The 23524-nt window shown below is 39.6% G+C and overlaps 1 protein-coding gene across 10 annotated transcripts in view; it reads left to right on the top strand.

The window, feature by feature from the left end:
• The window catches only part of LOC102071129 (uncharacterized), a 64975-nt gene that overhangs the window by 29085 nt on the left and 12366 nt on the right, over nt 1–23524 (top strand). For 3 of the 10 annotated variants that reach the window (XR_012581939.1, XR_012581937.1, XM_074548213.1), the window contains exon 3: nt 13338–13384. Coding sequence is in view for 7 of the 10 variants with exons in the window: in XM_074548213.1 (XP_074404314.1) it covers nt 13338–13384 (47 nt within the window). In the remaining 3 variants the exon portion in view is untranslated. The other 7 variants (XR_012581938.1, XM_074548209.1, XM_074548211.1 and 4 more) reach the window with 6 other exon arrangements.

Here is a 23524-nt window from a genome sequence, read left to right as displayed (position 1 = left end):
TCCTCCCATGCAGTTATTGCAGATTTGTGCAGTTGTATGAGGGTTTTCTGCAGGATTGGCTTTTATCTGTAAATCTGTGGTATTTTACTGCAGCTTACATGCAGGAAGCTGAGGTTCCCTAAATGTGTCACATTTATTTTATACAAAGAAAGGGGTGCCCTTGCAAAGTCATAGCTGTGAGCAGACAGTCCCTTCAACCTGCATAAAACCTCAGAGATGTTGTCTTTTCACCTTGATCAGAATGGAAAACTGAGCCTTAACTGACAGGATATAAAGAAAAATTATTCTTATAGAGCTCTCTTTCAATGATGTCTAAAGAATCATGTTCTGAACATTAAGTTTTTCAATTTAACATTAACTGTATCAGAAATGATGACATAAAAAAAGAATGGCACAGTGTCATTCCTGGGGTTACTCAAACCCTATGCAGGGGGACTAAAAAGTGACTTAGTGATGAGAAATGCAAAACCTAGAAACCATTTCATGTATTTGGTATTAAAAAAATTTGATGTGTTTGGTTTTTATGAGTTTTCCTGTATGGACCTAAAAGCCCACTTAGTGTTTCAGTTAGACACAATTAATTAGCAAGAGAATTTCTACTGGTCTGAGGAACAAGGCTTGTAAATGAATGCAAGTAATCAGACTATGCTTGCAGAAATTAAGATAAGCATTGCAATGCATAAGCTTGGAGCTTGAAATTAGAAGCACAAGAAAATCCCAGTAAGTTACAAACCAGGAGAGATGCACAACTGGAAGCACAATACAGAGTTTTTGACAGTCAGTTTCACCCTGGCTCTCTGCCAGTAAATCATAATTTCCTTTAGCAGGAAAGAGTACAACTCATGGCTTTACTTTGAGAGAATTGAATAGCCAGTACTTTAACACCTAGAATGAGATGTTAGTGTCAAAATGGGAGCTTCATAGAATTAGTTTAAGGGAATAATGAGAATATATCAAATGATGTGAAAGAACATAACAATCAGAAATACTAAAAACCCCAAACCAATCAACCCAATACAGCACTCCCCCTGCTCCAACACCTCCCTCAAATATGTCTTGGACCAAGTTAGAAATCATAAGGGCAGTGGATATAAGAACAAGTTTGATAGAGTGAAAGGTTAAGCAGTACTTAAAACCTTAAGAAATCTGAACAGGCAAGACACTTCTTAAAATTTATCAGCATTGATTATTTTGTAGTATTCATTCAGTCCCAAATAATTTCAGAATTCCACTCCGCTTCCACTGAGCACTCTTTTATACTTTCAATGTTCATTTCCTTTAGGCCTATCCAGGAGCAGCCATCACCTGCCTGGATAGTAATCAGATTATGCCAATGGTGCTCCAGAAGCCCAGATAAAGTTTTAACCTGCTGTGATGTAAAACACCCTTTCTTTTCAAGCAATTCAAGACCCAGTCTGATCCTGTTTTCACACAGCTTCTCATGCAACCTGGAACTTCATGTGCATATGCAACCTGCCAGTCTGATTTAATTGTATAACTCAGTTTACCTGCAGTTTATCCAAGACCAGACCTTAAATCAAATGCTGCATCTTGTAGAGTGCATTTGTGAAGACTATCTCTTCTGCTCCCTGAACCCTTTCCCTCTGAAAGTTGTTTTAGGGGGACACTATGATATTGCAACCTCTAGATTTGGTATCTGACTTGAGGTGGCAGCCCTTACCTTTGCTTGATTTTAGCTACAGATGATGCATCACTAGCAAAGTAAATTTTTAATTCTATAACACATTTTTTAATCTAACAAAAAAAAAAAAAGAAGAAAAGAATCACTTTTATGCACACTTCAAAAGATTCCTTGCCTCATTAGAACGTAACCAATTTATTATAAACCTTTTTAAATGCAGGTATTTGATGAATCCATTTGGACAAGTATGTAACCTTCTGCTCCACCACTTTCACATTACTGCTGATCTGTTTCATGTCTAAACCAACCCTAGAGAATAGTTCAGGAGGAAGTGATGTAGTTTGCTTGTTTCTTTTGGAGCTGCTCCTGAGCACATGCCTTAAACACTCTACACATGAATGATGGGAAAATAGGCATGGTGTGTCATTAAAGGCTGGTGATGAACACACTGACAGCATATTTCTCTCATTCATTACTGCTCAAACACAATAGCTGATCCACATATATTTTTCTCTTATTCCATACATGCCTACTCTTTTTTTTTTTTTTTTGCAATAATCCAGCAGATCTTTACTTATCAATCTCCCTGTTTGCAAAGTAAATGGCACATACTGGGAGTCATAATTGTGCTGTTCATCCAGCTGCTAAATGCATTTGGAGTGCAACATGCTTTCATCTCATAAAGCTCTGCTTTGAGCTTTAGCACCCAGCACTCCCAAGTGAGGATGTTGCAGAAGTTACAGCACTTTTGAATTCATACAAGAGATGGTCCCATAGATCATTATTACATCTGATAGCATGTTTCCCAGTTGAAAACCAATTTCCTGGAAGAGTATTTTATGCCCACAACAAATTTTAGTCTAAAAGTATGAGCCTGAATTTTCACATTTATTGCTTCTCTTTACAAACTGAAGGATTACTTCTCTCTCTTTGCTCTCCCTGATATTTCACAGTCTATGGGACAGGACAAGCTAATTGATTTCTTGTAACTCCAAATTTATAAAGTAAGCCAATTTTTAATCCTTGGGCTTACACCTGCGTCCTGAAAGATTTTGGAGCAAACTCAAATACTCATTCTTCATCTGCAACTTTCTTTAGAATTCTGTAGAAGTTTTTTATGTTTCTCCATTTCATTGTCTGGTAACACACTGTCTGATCAGTTAGGATAACAAAAAGAAATAAGATACCCACTATACTTACTGCCTGTCCTGGAGATGGGCTCTGTCTTCACAGGGAGGGAAAAGAGACTAGAGATTTTACTCTTAACAAATGTAAAACATTCCCTAAGCCTCTCCATCCACAGCAGTGCCACAGAAGACTACTGGGACAATATTTTATGGAGAAGGAGGTCTAAAACACGCGGAGGATGTTTACATGATACTGTTGCCAGGAACTGACCATGAAACAGGGCACTTTTGGGAAAAAGCTTAGCATGAAAACGACGTAAAATTCCCACCTCTGACTGCCAGTAGTGGCTTTGTGGATTCCCCTGAGATGATTTACAAACAAAGGGCACCTAACTGTGCAAAGGACATGGTTATGTAATTCTGAGGCAATTTCTATGCTACAGAAATAAGATGATAGCAGTAATAAATTATTTCCTTTTTTTTTTCCCTAGCGTCAGACAATAGAACATCAACTATCAAAGAATTACGAGAGGTAATTTCTTTCCTGTTGCTTTTACGTCAGTTTTGACAGGAACTAATTACAGGTAGTTTGCTCAGACATTATACTAATAGTCTTTGTGTATCTGCTGGAAAAACTGCACATCTAACTAAATAGAGTTAGTATTATAAACAGAATTAGTGTGATAAACATATCTGAGATACTAAATATCCATCAAATATCTGTCTGTCTAAACAAGCTGTTTCAGCACTGCAAGCCAAGTTTAGACACATGCATTTTACTGTGTTAAATATGAACATTATTCAAACCAGGGCAAGTGAGCTGTAGATTAGAATTATTTGTACAGGGAACTGAAACAAATTAAATGCTCCCCATTACAAACCCATATTCGAGTGCTAAGGATTTAATCATTCAGCTGGGGTAGAGTTACTTAGATAAAATTCTAGAAATCTGATGCAACTGTTTGTGAAGACTTATTACATTTCTCCTGGGCAAAGATTATAGATCAGCATTAACTTTCAAGACTTAATTTAGATGACTGAGGTTACCTTTCATATTTGCAATAGTGCATTCTCTGTATAATATAATGCTTTGCCATGAATATCTTATTTTATTACAAGAAATTATATTATGTGTGGAAAGATTTTTAAATTGTGTGAAAACCCAGTGTGAACATACCTACATAGAGAATATTTTAGTACTCAAGAAGTAAAAAATCATCATGATTATGGAGCACTTAGAAGAACTGCTCAAAGATGATCTCTCAAATAGATTTCTAGGACAGAATACAACTACAAGTAGATTACTAAAAATTCATATTTAAATATGAGCTGTCTTCTAGATGCTGGTCTTTCATTACAAGGTTAAGGCTAATACAGTCCAGATTTGTGGACCCGTGAGTTTTCTATCTAAATAATTTTCAAAGCTATTACAAAATAGTCAGAAACCTTTTATTTCTTGCACAAATAACAAACAAACAACCCCCCACACCCATCAAGTTTGTAAACAGAATGTTCTGAATACAAATACTCTGTCAAACTCACAGGACTTCAAACACAATCTAATTGCAAAAATTGACTGATTGAACTAAGAAATAGTTAAGGGATGTGAATTCAGATATCTGCCAGAAATGAAATGTAATTTTATTTTTAGGTGATGCAATAAGCAGAAAGAATAACACTGCTACAGGACATATAGGAGACTAATTTATGTACAAACCCTGAGTTAATGAGTGACACACATTTTAATGCAGATAGATGTAAAAGAGTTAGATAGGACCAATGAATGGATATTTGCTGATAAGACTGAAACAGATGTGAATGCAGGGCAAGTAAAAATAGACACATCTTCTGTTAAAGAGACACCTAAAGTAGCCAAAGTAATTTGAGAAAACATCACTAATGAGGGTGGATTCCAGGGAAGAAATGCTCTAAATGCCTCTCACATAATAAACATAAGCAGTGGCCTGATTTTATACTTTTTTAGATCTCCCTTGATACAGTCCTTTTTCTGAAATACACCACAAAGCAGACATGAGATACAGAATATATATATTTCAGAATACTCAGGAAGAAAACCAGGAGCTATGCAGGGAATCCTTTGCGGCAAAAGCAAAGCTGTTACTTAAGGCCTGAATACTGAAGACACACAGTACTTAACTGTTGCTGTAATCTCAGTAATTTTCAATGTCTCGACTTGCTGAACATTTCCTTTCATTGCTGTCACTCAGTTGCCCTTGTAACTCAGCTTGCATTTACCAGCTGAGTTCTGTACAGGCTGTTTAACAGAACCCCACATACCCTAAAAGTGCAGTCCTGGAAGCCATTTTTTACCTGTCTGCAGGATGGTCAGAGAACCTCCAGATTCTACATGCTCCCACATAAGAAGTAGCAAGAGAATTCATTTGTTTTCATAAAGGTAAGATTTGGAACATGTAGGATTTGACACGTAATATGTCACTGAAAGAATGAGAGCTCCAAACAGAGCTCTGTTAATTAATTAATTAAGGAAATTAATACCAAAGCAAACTTTGTTGTAATAATTTCAGATTTGCTTGGGAAGCAAGGGAAGCGATGGCTAGGATCTGCCATGGGACATCCTTTCTTGGAGAATGGAAGCTTCTCAGCTGTTTTTGAATGAAGGCATTAAAAAATTCTATCTATTGGTGATCAATAAAATCCAAACCTCCTAGATTTTTTAGATTAAGTAGGTAGGCTTAGGCCAAGGAGAGTGGGAGAGCTAGCAGCAGACAGCAGCATGACGCTTATTCTGTGTCAGTATTAAACCAATGCCTGTGCTGGCTGTAGAGATTTCAACTACTGGCTTGAGGTTTCGTTTCTTGGAATCAAGATCAAAGCTCTGATTAAATAGTGGCATTAACAATTTAATGTATTTTTTTTTTTTTTTACAAGAGGGGGCCTGTTACTGTTTGTGTTGTTCATCCTGCCAAAATCCAGTTTGGGCTGTTGAACACTCCCTATCCAGAGCAATCTGGTTTTGTTGCTGCCTGTTTTATTGGAAAGAACATCATGCTGCAGGGTATGCATTTAATAGTTAATAGACTTATTATCAAGTGCAGCTTTTGCCATCCTCTGCATTTCACAACCAGGTAGGCTGGTGTTGAAGGATCACAAAATTGTAAGTGTTCTGTTTTTTCATGTGGATGCCCACCAGGTGAAGAAGTGAGATTGAGCAAGAGCCCAAGCTGTTAGGAGAGACTTCCACCAAGGTCATTATCAATGGCCACCTAAAGCCACAGAGTAGCTTTAGCTCACACAGTCTGATTAAAATCTGGACTATTTTCTGAGGGCAAAGTCATCTCCACAGACCCTATACCTAGGGCTGCTTCACTCAGCAGCTTTGCATATGAATTTGGTTAATTAGCATTGAAGGAAGGCAACTGAGGACCTCATTGCATATAGAGGAGTCAAAGCAGAGTGCTGATGCCAATCATCTGAAATCTGGGGCTTCAGCAGATTTTCAGGGAGAGGAGGATGCCACCTCCTCTCATCCAGCAGCTCTCTGGTTTGAGCTGGCTGTCCCTGTAACAGCCAATTCTTTGACAGAGAAGCTGCCAATGCGCAAAGCTGTTGATGGTTTGAAGGCAATGCATTTTCTGAATTGTGTAGGTGTTAATTCCAATATATTTGCTTTTCTCTCCAGACCAGACACTCTTCCCCACTGTAGTGCAAAGCCTATTTCATTCCTATTCAGAAAGCAGCAACATGAATATCAAAACTCCATGCTAGCAGCGTATTTGAAACCTAGGCTTTTGTGAGCAGGGAAACAACTCACCTACATATGGAAATGTTTGCTTTCCTGTTTGGAATTCCCCCAGGCATGTACCTATTACAACCACTTACCTATTTTACCAATAAGCAGCTAAAGGGTGATGGTAGATAACAAATATTTAGTAACCAAGGCTGCATCTTTTTGCTTTACTCAGAACTCTGGGTGAGGGCATCCAGTTCCCAGTGAGTCTGGAAGTCAACAGGAACCCAAGAGCTGAGCTAAGCCTCCCTTTTGGCAAGAAAAGCACCACCTGGTGAACCACTTTGAAAGGCTGCAAGAAGTAAACCGGTTTGCAAACACGTAGCGAAGCCCTTTGTTCTCACACAGAGCAAGGTGGAGATACTTCCCTGCAGTGACACCAATCAGATGGGGCCTGAGGATGGCATGAGGGGCAGGATAAAAGGAAGGCATGGTGTTCAAGGTACAATGCCCAGCCCCATGTGCTTCCTGCACTGTTCCTAGCCAGGTTCTCAGGTACTGAAAAATTATTTGTTTGAAGGTCACCCATTCTTCTGCGTTTAAACAAAGTTTTTGGTAAAGTGTTAGTCATTCACAGAAGAATGAAACCATCAGAGCTGTAGTTTCATGCCAAGAAATCATAATATGGTTACACTCTGGGCCCAGGTCCAAAGTGAAAGCAGTTTGTAAAGCCTAGTTAACATATTTGTATAGTTTAAGAATTTTTTATGCTCTCTTCCATCCTTAAAATCTACACCAATGTACACACACAATTTAAGCATTATCCGTCTTTTACATGCTCTTTAATAAGCTGAATTAAAAAGCATTTCTGCAAACTGCATGTGTTCTTAGGAAGTTTATGGAGGTCACTAGATTTAGTAGTACTGTATATTACCTTATCTTGTTCTTTTCTGAAGGAATGGATTCCTGACAATGTTTCCAACTTTTGAGTTAGGAAAAAAGGGACAAAGGAAACAAACATTTGGGACAAAGCAATCAATGGTCCTAAACTGGAAAAGCCTTCACTTGAAGATGAGGCAGTGTGATGATTTACTGCCTTATCTGTGTTATATACTGGAACATAGTGCAGAGGTCCTGAGGGCAGTACTGGGGCTGAAGGCAGAGCAGCTGAGCAAATGTGCCTCTGTAGGACTGGTCTAGTAGCTGTTCCTCACTGCCTTTGGCTGTGACTGGATATAGGGGACAGAGAGGATGGTTCAGGCAATGGATTTGAGTTGGGGCTACTCTGGTTACAGATTGGGAAGAGTTCAGTAATTTCTGGTAAAAAGTGAAAATATCTTCCAGTGGAAAAGACATTTTCTTCCACTCACTTAGAAATCTTTCATTATCCCCCACAGCTGTTTCCCCAAGTTTATGATTATCATCTTTATTTTATGAAGTATGTATTTTCTTATAGTAAGCCCCATGCCTGTCATGCTAAACCAGCTGGAGCAAAATCAGTGTCATGGTCCAAGACAGGCAGTAAAAGTGCCTTGTTGGAGAATAGAAAATTATGCTGACAGTTCAGCAGAAATTTAACTTCCTTAGGCTCTCAATCTCCTTCTAGCATGTCCTAAACAGAAAGAAGATAGAATAAGTACTAACTCTGCTACAGACTGGATGGGACTCTAGGAAGCTTGTCTGCAGTTTCCAAAGTTATCCTTTGCTTTTGGGAAGGACTGTTTTGGAAAAAGCTTTAAAGCAAGAGGATACACCTGGCTTTTAAAGCTATTGATCAGTTTACATGTTTCACCAGTACAGACTAGAAAACTTTTGATAAAAGCAGTCTCCTGATTAACCTTTGCTATTCTCTTTAGTTTCTAAGTTGAGGTCTGCTGAAGTGTCCTTTCTTTGCTACGTGGGCCTCCAAAGCCCTCTGTACCTTTCAGTGGATACAAACCCATGCATTTGGGATTGTAAGCAAGAAACAAGGAAAGTCAGGAAGTCATCAATCTAGGAAAAAAGTAAAAGTTTTAACTATGGCTCCTCCCAACAATTGATTAAAGGCTAACACAGCAGCTTGGCTGGAAAGACTGCTTCCCTCCTGAGCCCCAAGGTAAGCAAACACTGTAAATGCTCTGGGGGAGTGGCAGCAGAAAAAAGGTGGAAAATTTCTCTTAGCAGCATGGACTTTCTTGAGATGGGTCCAAACAAAATCTGAGTAACTCTTCAGCTATGAGATGTGCTGATCTTAGCTATGGATGGGAGCTCCACAGCTCATGACCATTGTTAGGTGAGAGTTTATGTGGGATGTTTAAACACCAAAACTGATGTAATATGACATATGGATGCGTTGCCAGACAGCAAACATGTGATGGTCACACACAAACATGCACATGATTTCTTTGGTGCTGGAGGCTTTAAAACAGTTTCCCTGAATGCTGGGTTGAAGACAAGCATTCGGCTTAGAACTGGGCACCATTAACTGCGTGGAAAGTACCTGCAAGTTGGACCCAAGTGCAGAGGGAAAATATGGAGGTATTGCCTTAACTCTCTGCATCTGTGATCATAAGTGGGAAAACCACCAGCTTATTGTGGTGTTGGACTGAAACAAAGTAAAGTAAGAACAGAGAAATAGCTTCACTAACATTCAGTGGCTGTCATGTGTACCAGCATCATCTGGATTTAACAACAACAGATTAGCAGGATCATTTAAAAAACCCAAACCAACAAAACTGAAACATAACCGAAACCAAAAACCCAACTCAAAACCTCCAAACCACACCCTCAAAATTACAAAGAATAAAGCTATTTTCATTGGAGAGTCTAGAAGAAGCTGTGAGTGGCTATACTGCCAGGTTTACTCAATATATATTATGTATAATTATTAAGTGACATATACATGAACTCATTTACGAGAAGCTATTAGGAGAGCTAAGGGTAGAATACTTTGAATTATGATGCCAAGAGTCCTAAGAGTCCAAGCTAACTGTAGGTCCATATAAAGCTAGTGAAAACCTACAGCTAATTACAGGCTATCAATAAAGCTGCGAGCAAGCCAGCATCACTAAGGAAAAAAAAAAAAGGAAATCAACTCCGAAAAATTCCACCATAGAAAAACTAGGAATGGCAGAATAAGTTAAGTAAGAGGCATCAGTATCACAGCACTACACAACAGAGGCTGGATAAAGACTACAAGAGAAACCTTTCCCCCACACCAGCTAGAGAAGTAAGCTAATGATGTGAGTTATTGACATGACTGAGGTGTTCAAACACTGACTAACCATTATCTCTTCTCTGCAGTACCAATAACACACCGTGACTGCCAAGCTGAGTGCAAAAACCCCATCCCAACCTAAAACCCCTACCCTTGGCAGGCCTAGATAGAAGTATGGTACAACAGGAGATATTCTGATGCTGAGTATGGAAAGCTGCCCCCTGCCAAGTTCACTGTAGTTTGAGAAGAACTTAACCTCAGTTGCAGGGAGGTGGGCACAAGGCTGGAGGTGCCACTCTCTGCATTGATCCTTTTGCTGCAGCAGATGAGGGGTGAAGGACAAGAGGAACTTCAAGGTGTCAGGAAGATGTAATGCTGGCAATAAATTATTGAGTTCTGTTTTAAACCACACTGCTTCCTGTCATTGCAGTTACAGCCACATTCAAGTCAAAATGTGTCTTCAGTTGAAGTACTGGAAAACAGCATGTTGGGCTAGGCCTTTTGTGAAAGTCCATTTGTTGCAACTAGGTTTCAGTAGGCATTGGGCATCTGAGCTTTACTGGACTCAAAAATCTCAGCCTTAACATTTGCTATACAGGTTTAAGGGAGGATTTGTGCATGTTATTGAGAGTAAAGTTAAGGGGATTTCAGGGAGAAACTTTCCAGAAATCAACACTAATTATGTTGCTTTGGTAGTAAGAGATCAAAAAAGTCATTACCAGATTAAGCATAGTTTTCATATTTTGGAGGCTTTGCTAGATCACATGGCTCAGGTAGTTAATTTAAAAACTAGTCCCTCAGAGTTTCCCACTTTGCTGTACAGATAATAGCAATTCTAAACACAGTTGGTAATTTTACTTTTGTAAACTATTTGATCTCTTACCTTTTCTTGATAAAACTTTATCTGTGAAACAGAGAAATGAACCAAATATTATGGAGCATTTTAATACTTCAAACAACAAAAAACCCACAAAACCCTTACGATCCATCACTAGTTAAGTTTGAAAATTCAGTTCCTTTAATTAAATTCTTCTGCCTGACACTTAAAATTACTTTTACTTTTCAGCCCATATCCATAAAGTATTGCTACTCATAAAACAAATCAAATAGATATAGAAAGAGACAAGAGCAAAAATTAAAAGCAAAGTCTGGTTAGCAATGCCATTTCCAGTGGAGAGATGAATTTCAAGAAGGTATGATTAATTACTGGTATTAAGAGCTGAATTATAACTACAGAGGTTCTAAATAGAGCCAGCATGTTTGGCTTAATTAATGATGGGAACAGCTGGGAATATGGACAGAAAGGCTGAAGGAATGGAAATGGCTACTGGCACTTGACATGACTAAGTGACAAAACAGGGTGCGATTGTTGTTGTTTCCTTGCTTCAAGTCCTTTGGAGTTAAAAAGCTAGAAGGTATTTTAAAGTTTATTTCTTTCCCACCTCATACCTTATTCATCCTGACGTTCTAAACTGACACACCACTTGCTAAAATTCTTGAACATCTAGAGGATGACAAATGCTTTATGAGTTTGATATAAAAATTGCCCCTTTATGGCATGGCAGCAGCAGGGAGATGGGCCTGGAATTCAGTTTCCAACAATCACAATGCCAACACAATTGAGAGCCCCAGGTCCAGCTGGGGTTGGTTGTATGCTTGTCACAAGATTAGCAGTGAATGCATTTTAAACTGCTGACAGTGGAATCCTAGGCAATTTCTTTTTCTTCATGCAGCATTTGTTAGCCTTAGTGAATATTCTAAACAAGTAACATGATCCAGGTTTATTTATGTCTATAATCTGTTCCATCAATCTGTTAAATCATATGTTTACATTTCAAGTAAAGGCCCAATTACTAAACTTTATTCACCTCTTCCAGTGCAACTTTAGCAAGAATTACTGCTGATGGTACCTCATGATATTTTAAAATACACTGCAGTTAGGTTTCACACCACAGTAAGATTCAATCTGCTGTTACTGAAGACCCACAATATTTATTGCAACTTGACTGTGAAAATTCCTGTTTATGAAATCTTTTAACCTGTAGTTCAGCAGCTCATTTCTGTGTGCTTACCATTAGGTCAGCAGTACAGTGTTCTCAGAAGTGGATAAATGCTTTGGAATGCTCACAGGGCTGCAGTGCTGTCACAAAACAATGCACACACACACACAGAGGATTAAAGGCAGTGATGCAGGCTTGCAGGCAGCTTTGCCCTACAACAGGGGCAGACAGTCCCTGCAGGATCAGCAGAAAGCATTTTACTTGCACACACAGATTTACAGAGCTTTACATAGGAGGTACTCAGTGAAGTAAACAAGATGATTTATCTGCATGAAATGAAGCATGCATGGAACTCTTCAAAGCAAATGGACTTAAGTTTCTGCCCACCTGTTCCCCAACTAAATGTGCTGGATTTTCACTACCCAGTCTGTTGCACACGCCGTTTCTCTAAAGGCCCCAAGTTGGTAACGTGGAGTGTAAAATGGTGTGTGCCTTGTTCACTGCAGAGAAGCAGTGAAATGAACTTCATCTAGTTAGGAGTTTTCAGCTTAAGAGATGACTTTCAGTTCTCCCTGTACACCTGTTCTGACCATAAACTCATAATCTATCTTGGGAAGCTTCAGAGCCTGTGCTTGAGGTGCTGCCACAATGCGTCCCATGTTTCAGTAAAAAAACCCACCAGAATTTATTTCTCTAATGCTCTAGGACTCTAAGTTCTCATTTGAGTTTTACATTGAAAAGTCAATAAAACAATTTGTCAAATCAATTTCCTTGATGCTATCAGTGTTTCTAAATGGAAGCAGATTTCTTCCAAGACACAGTATGCTTTTTTTTTCCACAGAGATTCTGTCTAAGCTGCATTACCTGACTACAGGGCCAGATAAAAAGTGTCAGTATAGATATTACTGTGACTCATTTGGCAGACAGCTATTTGTAAAAGATTGTAATTTTGCAGTGTGCTGAAGCCACAGTTCAGCCAGTCTGTGAACAAAGACTTGCTTTCTCATATTTCAGATTTTCAACTTGCAGCCTGCTCCCCAACACATTAAGGGCTGATTGTCTTTAATCTTCATATTGCTAAGGTTTTATGGTCCTGCTTTGTATAGAGCATAGTATTTAGAGAAAGAGTGAGCTGATCTCAGCTGGCTTGTCTAGATGCTAATGATGTAAATATTCATCTCTGGAGAGGAGCTTGTTCTCCTCAGTTACACTGACAGTGAATCAAAAGCCAGTTGTATGCATCAGTGTTCAGAACAGGCTACTCTATCTAGTGCCGAATATTTTGGTTTGGACTGAGCAGAACTAATGTGAGACAAGATAATCTGCATGTGCCTTGTATTAAAAAAAAACAACCTAAAAACCAAGCCCATAAAAAACTTCAAGCCCCTCAAACCATGACAAGAAGAAGCCCTACACATATGATATCCTGCCATGCTATAATTTCCCAGCTGCAAGATTAAAAGAAGATCAGATAATGATAGAATTGATACTAAGGAAACTTGACTAATTATTTGTGACCACAAAAGAATTCTACTGGGAAGAGGAGAGAGGGCAAGCAAGACCAGAAGAAAAGGAATCTGACTGATGGGGGTGGAAAATGAAGGAACAATTCAAGATTTCACACATGCCAACACATTACTTTCAACTGCTCTGTTTTTTGTAGTTGTTTCAGGCTCTGAAGAAGACTTTTGCTCCTTCAGTGGGTCACTGGTAAGATTTCTTCCACTGCTGTGTTTAGTTATGTAGACTAGTGTGCACCTACAGTGCTGCTTTTACCATCATCAGGTCACTTACACCTGTGCTCTCTCCTTTTTCTGTTGTGCTTTGCTCTCTGTCCTTCCCTTGACCATCAGTGCCACCCCTGAAGATCATGATTCCCTTCCTGCTGCAGAAATCTGTTTTCTCTCAGAGCCATGACCGTATTGCTACGTCTTTTGTGAGCTTCATGTCAGTACCACTAGCTGAAGTAATAGCAAGGTTCAAGTCACCTGTAGGATTGTTGTCTGGGTGCAACTCCCATGCTCTCTTTTGTACTGGTCCAATTTTGTCTTCATTCTCCACTATCCTTGATTATTTCCCTAAAACTTGTAAACTGGGAGATTATTGGCTCCAGCCTTCTAATTTCCTTACACCAACATTTCAACTGAACATCTGTGGCTCAGCTGTAATGTTAATAAATATTTGAATACAGGAAATGGGATGCTGTAGTGCTAGAGATAATCTGTATGTTCACTCAGTTCTTACAATAAACATCTCTTCCACATCTCCTTTCCTCCCCACTGCATCTGCTATGATAGATAACCCTTCAAAGCTTTGCTCTCCTACAGAGAAGCTGGAAAGAGAAAGGGGAACTAACTGCTCCATCTATCAAGATTCCCTCTGGCCCAAATCTGTGTACACTCCCACAGGGGATTTTCAGTGGAAGCACATTTTGTACTGCAGAACATGTGCTAGTTTACATCCTGTTTTCATTTCTGCAGAAAATTCACTTCCCAAACTGTAATGGGGTGAGTTTTTGTAATCTCTTGATGGGCCAGGCTGTATAAGAAGCCATGTTCTCTGAGCAACACAAAAACCTGGAGGCTTCAAATAGGCACAAGGTGTGCTGGCCCCATTGAGACTCACTGTTACTGTGCACAGGGTGCTGTGCAGACCAGCAGGATTACCTCTGGAGACTCCATTAGGAAAAACAATTACTGATTAACCTGCACAGGAATATTTACCCAGTACAGTAGTTCAACTGATTCCTGCCTCCGTGTTTTCACTTCTAAAACACAAAGAAATTATACCTTAATAATGTCTAATTATTCACCATCTCCACTACCTTTGCACCATTTCCAGCAGCACCACATTTCAGAGTATCTGCCATATTTCAGAGGATCTAGTACACCAGATTTCTTTCACCTTTATATTCAGCTCACTCATTGGATAAATTCTGTGGCCTGGTAGATTAATAGCTTCCTTTACTAATGTTAAGAGTTTTTGCTACTTTTATCTCGTCATCTCTAAAAGTCCAGCCAAGAATATGCTGAAAACTTGCTTTTTTCCTAGGTCTTCATTAATAGGGGGAAAAAAAAGAGGCTGGGAGGATAATTGCTTATTTTAAGCCACTAGCAACTCTATAAGGTTATGCAATTGTCAATGAAAATCTAGTTTGACCTACATACATTTTATTAATGTTGATGAACCAAAACAAAGGACATAAAATCTTATTATTACTATTTCACAAGATTAATAATATTTGATATGAAGTTACAGAGAAACAGACACAGTGTTTTGTACTATTTTCCAGTATATACTAAACACTCTTTAAAAGCATCCTGCATTTCAGATGCTGAGATGCAAACCTTCCAAGAATAAAATCTCATTTGTCCCTCTCATTTAACCAGTCTCATAACAGGTAAGTGAACACAACAGATAAAGCCTAATCTGAAATGGCTAGTGTCGAAGCTTCTGTATTAAAATGTATTAATGTGCTTGCTCATCACTCCTCTCTCACAAGGCACATAATTATTTATCATTTGGGCTTGAACATTCCATGCCCAGTACATGGTTGAGTTTGGACTTTTATTTTTAAGAGCGTAGGTGAGTATGTGTGTAAGGCTTTGCCAGTTCTAGCTATTTACCAACAATTATGGCAACATTTTTCTGTCTCACAGAGCAGACTGTATGTACAAAACAGAACGAGAGAAACATGTTAAGGAGGGATCCTGTGCTGTTCCAAGAGAAGAAAAAATCCATCCAAGTTTGGCCAAGTTAAAAGCTTTGGATAGAAGCTCACAAATGCCATTTGGACCCTCCTGCCCCAGTATCTAAGTATCTGGCTGTGGTATAGGTTTACACTTGCTGATTGTGCCCAGTTTTCTTAGAGTTCCTAGCACTTATTGGCTCTATTGACAGCTCTTCAAACTAGAAAGGGGAAGAGACAGACATTCCTAGTGGAGCTAATTCTGGATCAGGGCAGACACTGAATATGGGAGCAACCTGTCCATTTTCCCTAAATTCTTGAATATTATTTTTCTATAATAGTTGGACTTGATGATCTTAAAGGTCCTTTCCAACCTTAACAATACATAACATTGTATGACATTCAGGAAGAGGAGGAAAAAGATTTTTGGTTTTAAAGCAGAAGGTCAAGCAGAAAGGTACTTGACGCATAATTTTGGGAGCAACCCTTGTACTAGCCAGGTCTCATGCAAAACTGTAGAAAATGAGTCTGCAAGTTCTCCTGCTGTCTTTTTTTTTGTTTTTTCGGTGGAAAAATCTTATTTCCATTATATTCATGACTTAAAAAGATATGAGTTATCTCTATGCTCACTGAGAGGAATGTAAAATGATATCCAACCCCAGCATCCTTCTCACTCTGCAACCTAACAAAGAGAGAACGGCACAATGGGTACAGCTCTTATCTTCTAAATCTTACCCTAATATCAACAATATGCAAATAAACGAGTGCCTACTTATAAAGTTAAACATAGTAATTAAATCTCTGCTATCCCGAGTCAGTATTGGAACTGTGGGCCTCATTGCATCTTGAAGCTTATTGTTCTTCCCTAGCACCTTTATTACAGTCCCTTTTCTGTTCTTTGGACTTCCACAACTCACCAGAGTCATTTCAGGTCTTTCATTTCCAAACTGTTTGAAAATGGCAGCTATAGAAATAAAGCTGCCTCTTCATTTACTGTTCTCCTGCCTCCATTAAATCCCATTAAACAGGGGGAAACTATAGAGTTTACTTCATCACAGGACCCCAGTTTCAAATCAAGAATTAAGGAGTTATGGGATTGCTTTGTTGCATGCCCATTATTGGCACAGCTAGTGGTGGATTTGGTGTGGCACGTTACTGACTCTAGCCCTGACTTCCTTGTGACCTCCAGTGTGCACACAGCAGTAATCCTGCCTTTTGGGCAGCAAGGAAAAGCCCAGACTGCATCTCACCTAGGCAGGAGGGAAGGCAAGGCCGCCTGAACTGTGCTGCTTTGTTTGCTCATTGTTGGGTTTTTCCCTGGCTGTACTGAACCTTGTTTTGTTTTAGCCATTGTTCAGGTCTTGGCTGTACAGGACTTATGTTCTAGATCTCTATTTTTTCCTGTAATTTATTGGCCTTATCAGTAAAGATGGTTCCCTGTGGAGCAGCTATATTTAGTTGATTTTGGATTCAGTTTTAGTCTTATAGTGACAGCTGTGCCCTCAAAAGCAGCTTGTAAACAGTTCTATGGAAAGGCATAAAGCACTCCAGGGGCTCACCAGAAGAGGAAATGGGGCCACAAGTGTAGGACAGATAAGATCCCTAAGGGGATAAAAATAAAGTTTAACTACAGAGACTTATGAGATTATGATAATAGGTGACATGAAGGTAGGCAAGGGGTTTTGGGGAACCACACAGATGAGCTTTGGGTGACGTATGTTAAAGAAGAAAGTGTGGTGCAGGTAGACTATAAGAAAGCCAGGTCTATTGCTTCATGCAGAAGAAAAGTGAAATTTCACTTTGTTAAATGATAGTAGAACAGCTAGGAGAGGAGAACAGCTCTTTAGTGAGCTGTTGCAAAAAGCTGGTTTAAAAATTACTCCATTATCAGCATAGAACAATCCTGTTGGGAGAACAGAAGCCATATTCTTACCCTCAGACTCACATCCTCAGCTACTTCTACTCTACTTTCCCATGTTTCTTGTGGCACACTGTGCTTGTTGGTAGAAGCCCCTGCAGCTTTTCTCAAACCTCATCAGGACCAGCCTGGGCAACACCAAACATATCCATGGGCAACTTCTCTTGCACTCACTATAGGAACTCTCTTCCCTGCTCATACAACAACTTTGGGGAACTTCACTAAATTTAAAAGCTCTCCCACCAAAATGGTTAAAAGTGTCCAATGTCTCCGAAACTGTGACAGATGAGGCTATATAATTCTAAAAACATTAGTAATTTTAGGTCCTTGTCTTTGCATTCTGATGAAACTTGCAAAGGCTGTAGCCAATTATGTACCTTCTGCACACCTGTTATAAACACCAAAAGTATTTGGCTGGTGGTTCTTTCATTCCAGTCTCTTTGATTTCCCCTACAAAGATTTGAAAGCATGCCTCATGACAGGAAATCCAAAAACATTTGCTACCTTCTTTGCAAAAGCTATTTTACCTGGATTGATTTTACACTTCTGGCAACACTCTGCTAAGATTCCTCTCAACTATTACCATTAAGAAATGTTACAGTAAGAACAAGGATATTGTTCAAACATTTTCTGTCTTAATTCCCACAAATTTCTAAGAAGAAAAACCCAATCCCCCTTCAGTCTCTTATGAGGTTGGAATATGCACCTGGACAGATAGAGTATGTGAGAGCTGCACTTGCATTGAAGGCACACGTATATTTTTAAAGTAACCCGCGTCATCAAAACTTTTGTTTATTTCAAGTAATTTGGTGATCTGTTGTTTTATATGTTGTCACACAGAGTTCATCCTGATTTTCAGCAAGGAATGGCATAAAGCAGAGAGGAAAACTTTTCCAGAGTTTCTATGTGACCACCCAGCCTTGGCTTTTTGCACTGGTCATTGGCCAATCTATCTGCACTTTGTCAGGGCCTCTTAACCTATTAAAAAATACACTTGAGGCTGATGTGATTTGGTTCAGGAAGATTTACAGAACTCACCCTTCATCTGTCAGCACGGTCTCAGGCAAAGTTTAGGGATTTCACAAAAGAAGGGGAGGAAGCCTAAGGTATGGTAAAGTATGGTACCTGTTACCATCTTATTGCAGGGGTTCCAAACCTTCTTGGTGTTTCTTGCAGGCAGCTCTCAGAGCACTGACTCCTTCTTCACAAAGCAGCCACCTGACTCCAGCTCCCTTCTCACCCAGCCACCCCACTCTTTTATAGCATCTTCTTCTCATTGGTTACAGCTGTGGCCTGGTAAAGTCAGGCCTGTTCCTGACCTTTGCTAATTGGCCCAGCTGCAACTCCTTAGGGGTAAGATTACTTTCTACACTATCTTTATTTTCTTATATTCTATCCCCCTACGGTACCTGACCCAGGTATGAAAATAATTGCTGTCCTACGTAATCCAACATTTTGGACATTTTTCTGTAGTTGGGTTATTCTGGCTTGCATAATTATAAATACACAACATATTTAGATGCCACAGAGCTAAAAAAAAAATAAAATTAGATCTTGTTTTCTTTTCTATTGTTTTGCAGTGAGTTTGTTCCATTTTGCAGCACGAGAAAACCCCCAGCAGTCCAGTTTAGCCCTTCACACTGCTATGGCTCATCAGATGTTCCCAGCAGAGCAGGTGCTCTGTGGCTTTCTATCCCCACTAAAGGGACAGTCACTTTCAGTGTGGGTGGCCATAGGCTGTAGAGCCCCTGTTTGCATGTAATTCATCTGTACAATACCTGGCACCAGTTTCAATGACAAATTTTCACCTGAGACATGTCTATCAAATGTTCTCAAATGGAGAAAAATATCTCATTGGAAAAAAAAAAAGTAGTTCTTAGAAAGCTGTTATAAAAACACACATGTAAGGACTGTAGACAACTTGTGCAAGATCTTTCATTTCACTTATCAAATGGTTTACCTCTGCTTGAGAATACCCACAACACAGCTCAGTCTGGCAAATGCTAACTTTAGCCTTTTCTTACACAGAAGCATTTTGTCATACAGTTATTGTTTATAAATATTCTCTTCTTCTTTCTTTCAAACTCCTCATTTCCAATGAAAGTTTTTCTCAAACAAATGTAAGCCACATCTGAGAGGTTGTTTTGTTTTGCCATACGTAAGACCTTGAATTAATTGCTTCATGCTTTGTATGGGTAAAAGTAAACCACTGAAACCTGGCAACAACATTTGAGTCACTAATTCTCTTTTTCAAGCTATGTATTAATGCCAAGTAGCCCCCAAATTAGCACAGATTAAAAAGAAATCATAAACCATACTAACATTTAGTGAAGCACACTGACATTTCACTTGCATAATGGGAAAAAAACCACAGCAGTTCCAGCTGAACTGTGCTGATGCTGAGCTTGAATAAGCAATGTTCATCAATGGAAACATCCAAGGAACATAGACCACAGTGTTTCAAAGAGTTTGAGAGATTAAAGTTACTAGCAAGGTGTGGCTCTGATCCCATAAAACACACTAGCTACATCACGCACATGGAATTTTATGGTGAGCTGAAAGGGAAAATGAGTAAAGAAAGTTTGCAGGGTTAAGCTTCTATTGCTATTGTGATGAAGAGAAAGGGTTGTAGCATCTTTATAAAAGAAACGCCCAAGTAAAGGAGGGAAGACATCTGTAGAACTTTTTCAAAATTTAAATGTTTGTCTTGAGTATAACAGAAGTTTTACAGAGAGTACATTTAGTTTTTCTCAATTTTCCTAGGCCTTTCAGTGCAATCACCCAGCTACATTTGAAGCCAGTTCTTAGAGCATAAGCAAACCCTGTCCCCTAAATAAGATTGTCACCTAAGCCCTGATTATTTCTGGCTTATTGAGAATTCAATGGGCATGGCCAGAATTCATACTTTGGATTTGATTATTTTTAGTCCTTGTGGCACCATTTCCCCCTCTCCTGTTACCCAGGAGACAGCTATCCATTGTTTTCTTTTGAAGAAAACCCAAAGCTGTACAAAGCTATACAAAGCTATGCCTCCTGGTGCTATGTATTCCACACCTGATAACACCATTTTTGGCTTATTCTTCAAACATGCCATTCCTGTACAAAGTAGGTTTGCCTCCCTCCATAACCCCAAATATTTCCTGTCTTCTTTCCCCAGATTTTGAGGCTAGGAACATATATAATCCCAGTTATCCTCTGATATCCTACAGATCTCCCTTTGCCTTAGAGGCTCAGTGAGCAGCAGCATCAACAGTAGACATTGCTGTGTTCTAGCAGCCTGTCCTGATTTCATGCACCTTCCTAATGGTGCTTTTCCTTCTGCCATCCAGGAAATTATCTTAGCTAAAAACCACTGCTGTATTTAATCTCATTTCTTTAAGGATTAAATATGGTACAAAAATCCAACAGAAGATGCACTGAGCCTTCTCTGGTAACCATGCTGCCATTTCCTGATCTTCCACTCTTACCTGCTGTGATTGTGGCCAGTTGTGTAGCTAGATAGGATTATCTTTATAGAAGTATCCAGATCATCTTCTAGAATCATTTAAGTTGGAAAAGACATTTAAGATTGAATTCAACCACGCATCTAATGCTGCCAAGTCCACCAGAAGTGATGGGATGAGCGAATATGCTTTTCCAGGTGCTCTCTAGAGTGCAGATGGTGGTGATGATAGTGAAGATAAGGATTACAATTTTTGCTGTGCTTCTTTTCTAGTAAAACAGACATTTTCTCATGGACCTCCCCGAACTCCCTGCTGTACTGTTCCCACCTGCTATGCCACTAGAACTGACTGGAGTGTGGTTGGACAGTAATTGGAATTGTTCAAACTGACTGTTAAGCTTCCTGTGTGATCTTCCACCATCCCAGAAAGTGATCCCCTCCCCTGAAGGCCTTACAGACAAGGAGTGCAAAGCACCCAACTCTCAGGTTTCCCAGTGCCCTTCCTGCCTCAGAGTGTAGGCTGGTTCAGGCTGATGATTCACAGATCCATCTATTTTCAGCATGGCTTCTTGGCCTTTTGGTCATGGCACTACTTTTGCTTGCAGGGACCTTGCTTGTGTGAAGATACCTGCCTGATGTCTGCTCCCAGCAGTGTTTCAGCAGCCGCCTCACATGCCCTGCTTTGCTCCAGAGCAGGCTTATCTCTGCACTCAGCAACACACTGCACTCATCTGAGACAGACACTATCTTCTCATTTGAGTGCAGCCCATTCACATTACGGAATGAATGCTCTCTACAGCACATATCCTGGTGGGAGGTCTCCTATCGGCTCTCGGAGCTTGTTTGCTCATTTTGATGAGCTGCTAATTCTGTTTGATCTGGGGAACAGGCACAGCAACAAGATACACACAGTGCCCCCAGCACCAAGTCAAGACAGAGGACACCCAACAGAAGCTTTGGAAGGAAGTGAAAGATTTTGGCTGACTTCCACTGTCCAGTCCCATGACAAGAACTGCTCCACACAGTGATCTGACTTCAGGCATACAGAGCCTTTTGAAGAGGCTTTGTTCAAGTGTAAAATGCTCAGAACATCTTGGTAGAGATCAGTAGATAGTTACCTTAGTTATGAATGGCTCCGAATCAATTCTCTGAATACCACTGAGTCTTAAAGGCAAATAGTACAGAAAATCAGCTGAGAAGAGGCTATTTAGAGAGATCTATGTGTTTCTCAACACTAGGACCACCACAGCTGTCAGGCAAAAATGATGTGAGTAAAAACCCAGTAATCCTGAAATAAGCAGTGTCCAGGCAGACAGTAGACAGCTGGATGAGTATGGAATACTCCTGAGCCACACCTGCCCTGGGAACGGACCAGCAGATTTGCCTGGTTAATGAAGACCTATACAAAGCAACCTATACAAAACCCTTATACACAACCTGCTGCGCTCTGTCTATAATGCATATTTCGTATAACGTTATGATATTATTCAATCACACTGTGAGCAATGATATCAGCATCACTTAATAAACTACTTCATATATTGCAAGTTGATAATTAAAAACTATTAACTTTTTTTGATGCTCAGTCCTACAAGAGAAATCTGAACTTGATCTTCTGTTTAAAGTACAAACCCATTACATTAAATTTGCAAAAAAAGAACAGTACAGATCCCATGGAAGTCATTGGCCTGAACTAGCCAAGCATGAAGTCTTCTAGTGGAATCCTGAAAGGAGGATTATGGTACTAGCACACACCTATTAGAAGGATAATTATGCTGAAGAAATTAAACAACCTACACATAATGCCTCAAGCTGTTGTAGAGTTTTCTTGCAGTGTGCTTTAGAAGGCCATTGGCTGCATCCACTTTTTTTCCAGATGCAGGGAAATGCCTTCCTTTGAGACTGTGCCAATCTAAACTACAGAGGTAATCATAGACTATAATGGCCTAAAGTTTAGACCAACTTCAAGATGAGAGCACTGAGCTCATGTTCAGGCTGGAACTGTGACCCTGGTTGTTCCAAGTCCAAGGACAGCCTACAACCAGACTATGTTCTTATATAACATTGTAAAACATTTCTAGGAGTCTCCCTCTTAATCTTTTAGCAAGAAATGCTTCTTATCCCAGACTTAATGGGGTATGACTGGGCAGCACAGGAGAGCTGCACCAACTGACAGTGCTTAACAAGGGCAGAGCTCTAGCTTTTCATCAAGAAAAAGCTTTTAGATAACAAGTCCCCTTCTGCTGCAGCTGGCAAGCTGAGCCTGAAATGTACCTCCCCAGCTCTCCTTCTGCAGCACTCTGCATGTAACATTACAGAGAAAATAAAAATTAGAGCAACTTCAAAGGGGTTTTGTTTTTTGTTTTTTTTTTTTTTTTTGTGGTTTTTTTTTTGTTTTGTTTTGTTTTTTTTTTAATTAAGACACCAACTGTAGCTGTTGTAATCATCAGAAACCAATACCAACAAAGGCTTTATTCTTGCTGGAGATATGCAATAAGGAAACATAGCACTATGATTTTCAAGGTGTCCCTTTTCCTATAAAGATTAGATTAAAAATGTCAGTTTAAACCAAACAAAACCCCCCCTTCCTCCCTCCCAACCTCCACACCACAAAACCCAAACCTTCTGAGACAGAAACAAAAGCCAGAAGTCCCTGGAGCCTGTCTGTTGTTTCTGGAGGTGGGTCAGCTGGACACTGCCTTAGTTCTGTTTCCAGTTAACTGATATTTTTAGGCTATTCCCACTTTGTGCGTACTATTTGCTGAAAAGAACGCAAGCTGCAGTAATATCTTATTATCTAAA

The sequence above is a fragment of the Zonotrichia albicollis genome, chromosome 10, assembly GCF_047830755.1.
Source record: "Zonotrichia albicollis isolate bZonAlb1 chromosome 10, bZonAlb1.hap1, whole genome shotgun sequence".
Taxonomy (NCBI): Eukaryota; Metazoa; Chordata; class Aves; order Passeriformes; family Passerellidae; genus Zonotrichia; species Zonotrichia albicollis.
The sequence above is the reverse complement of the archived record's forward strand: the minus strand, read 5'-3'. Positions and strand labels throughout refer to the sequence as shown.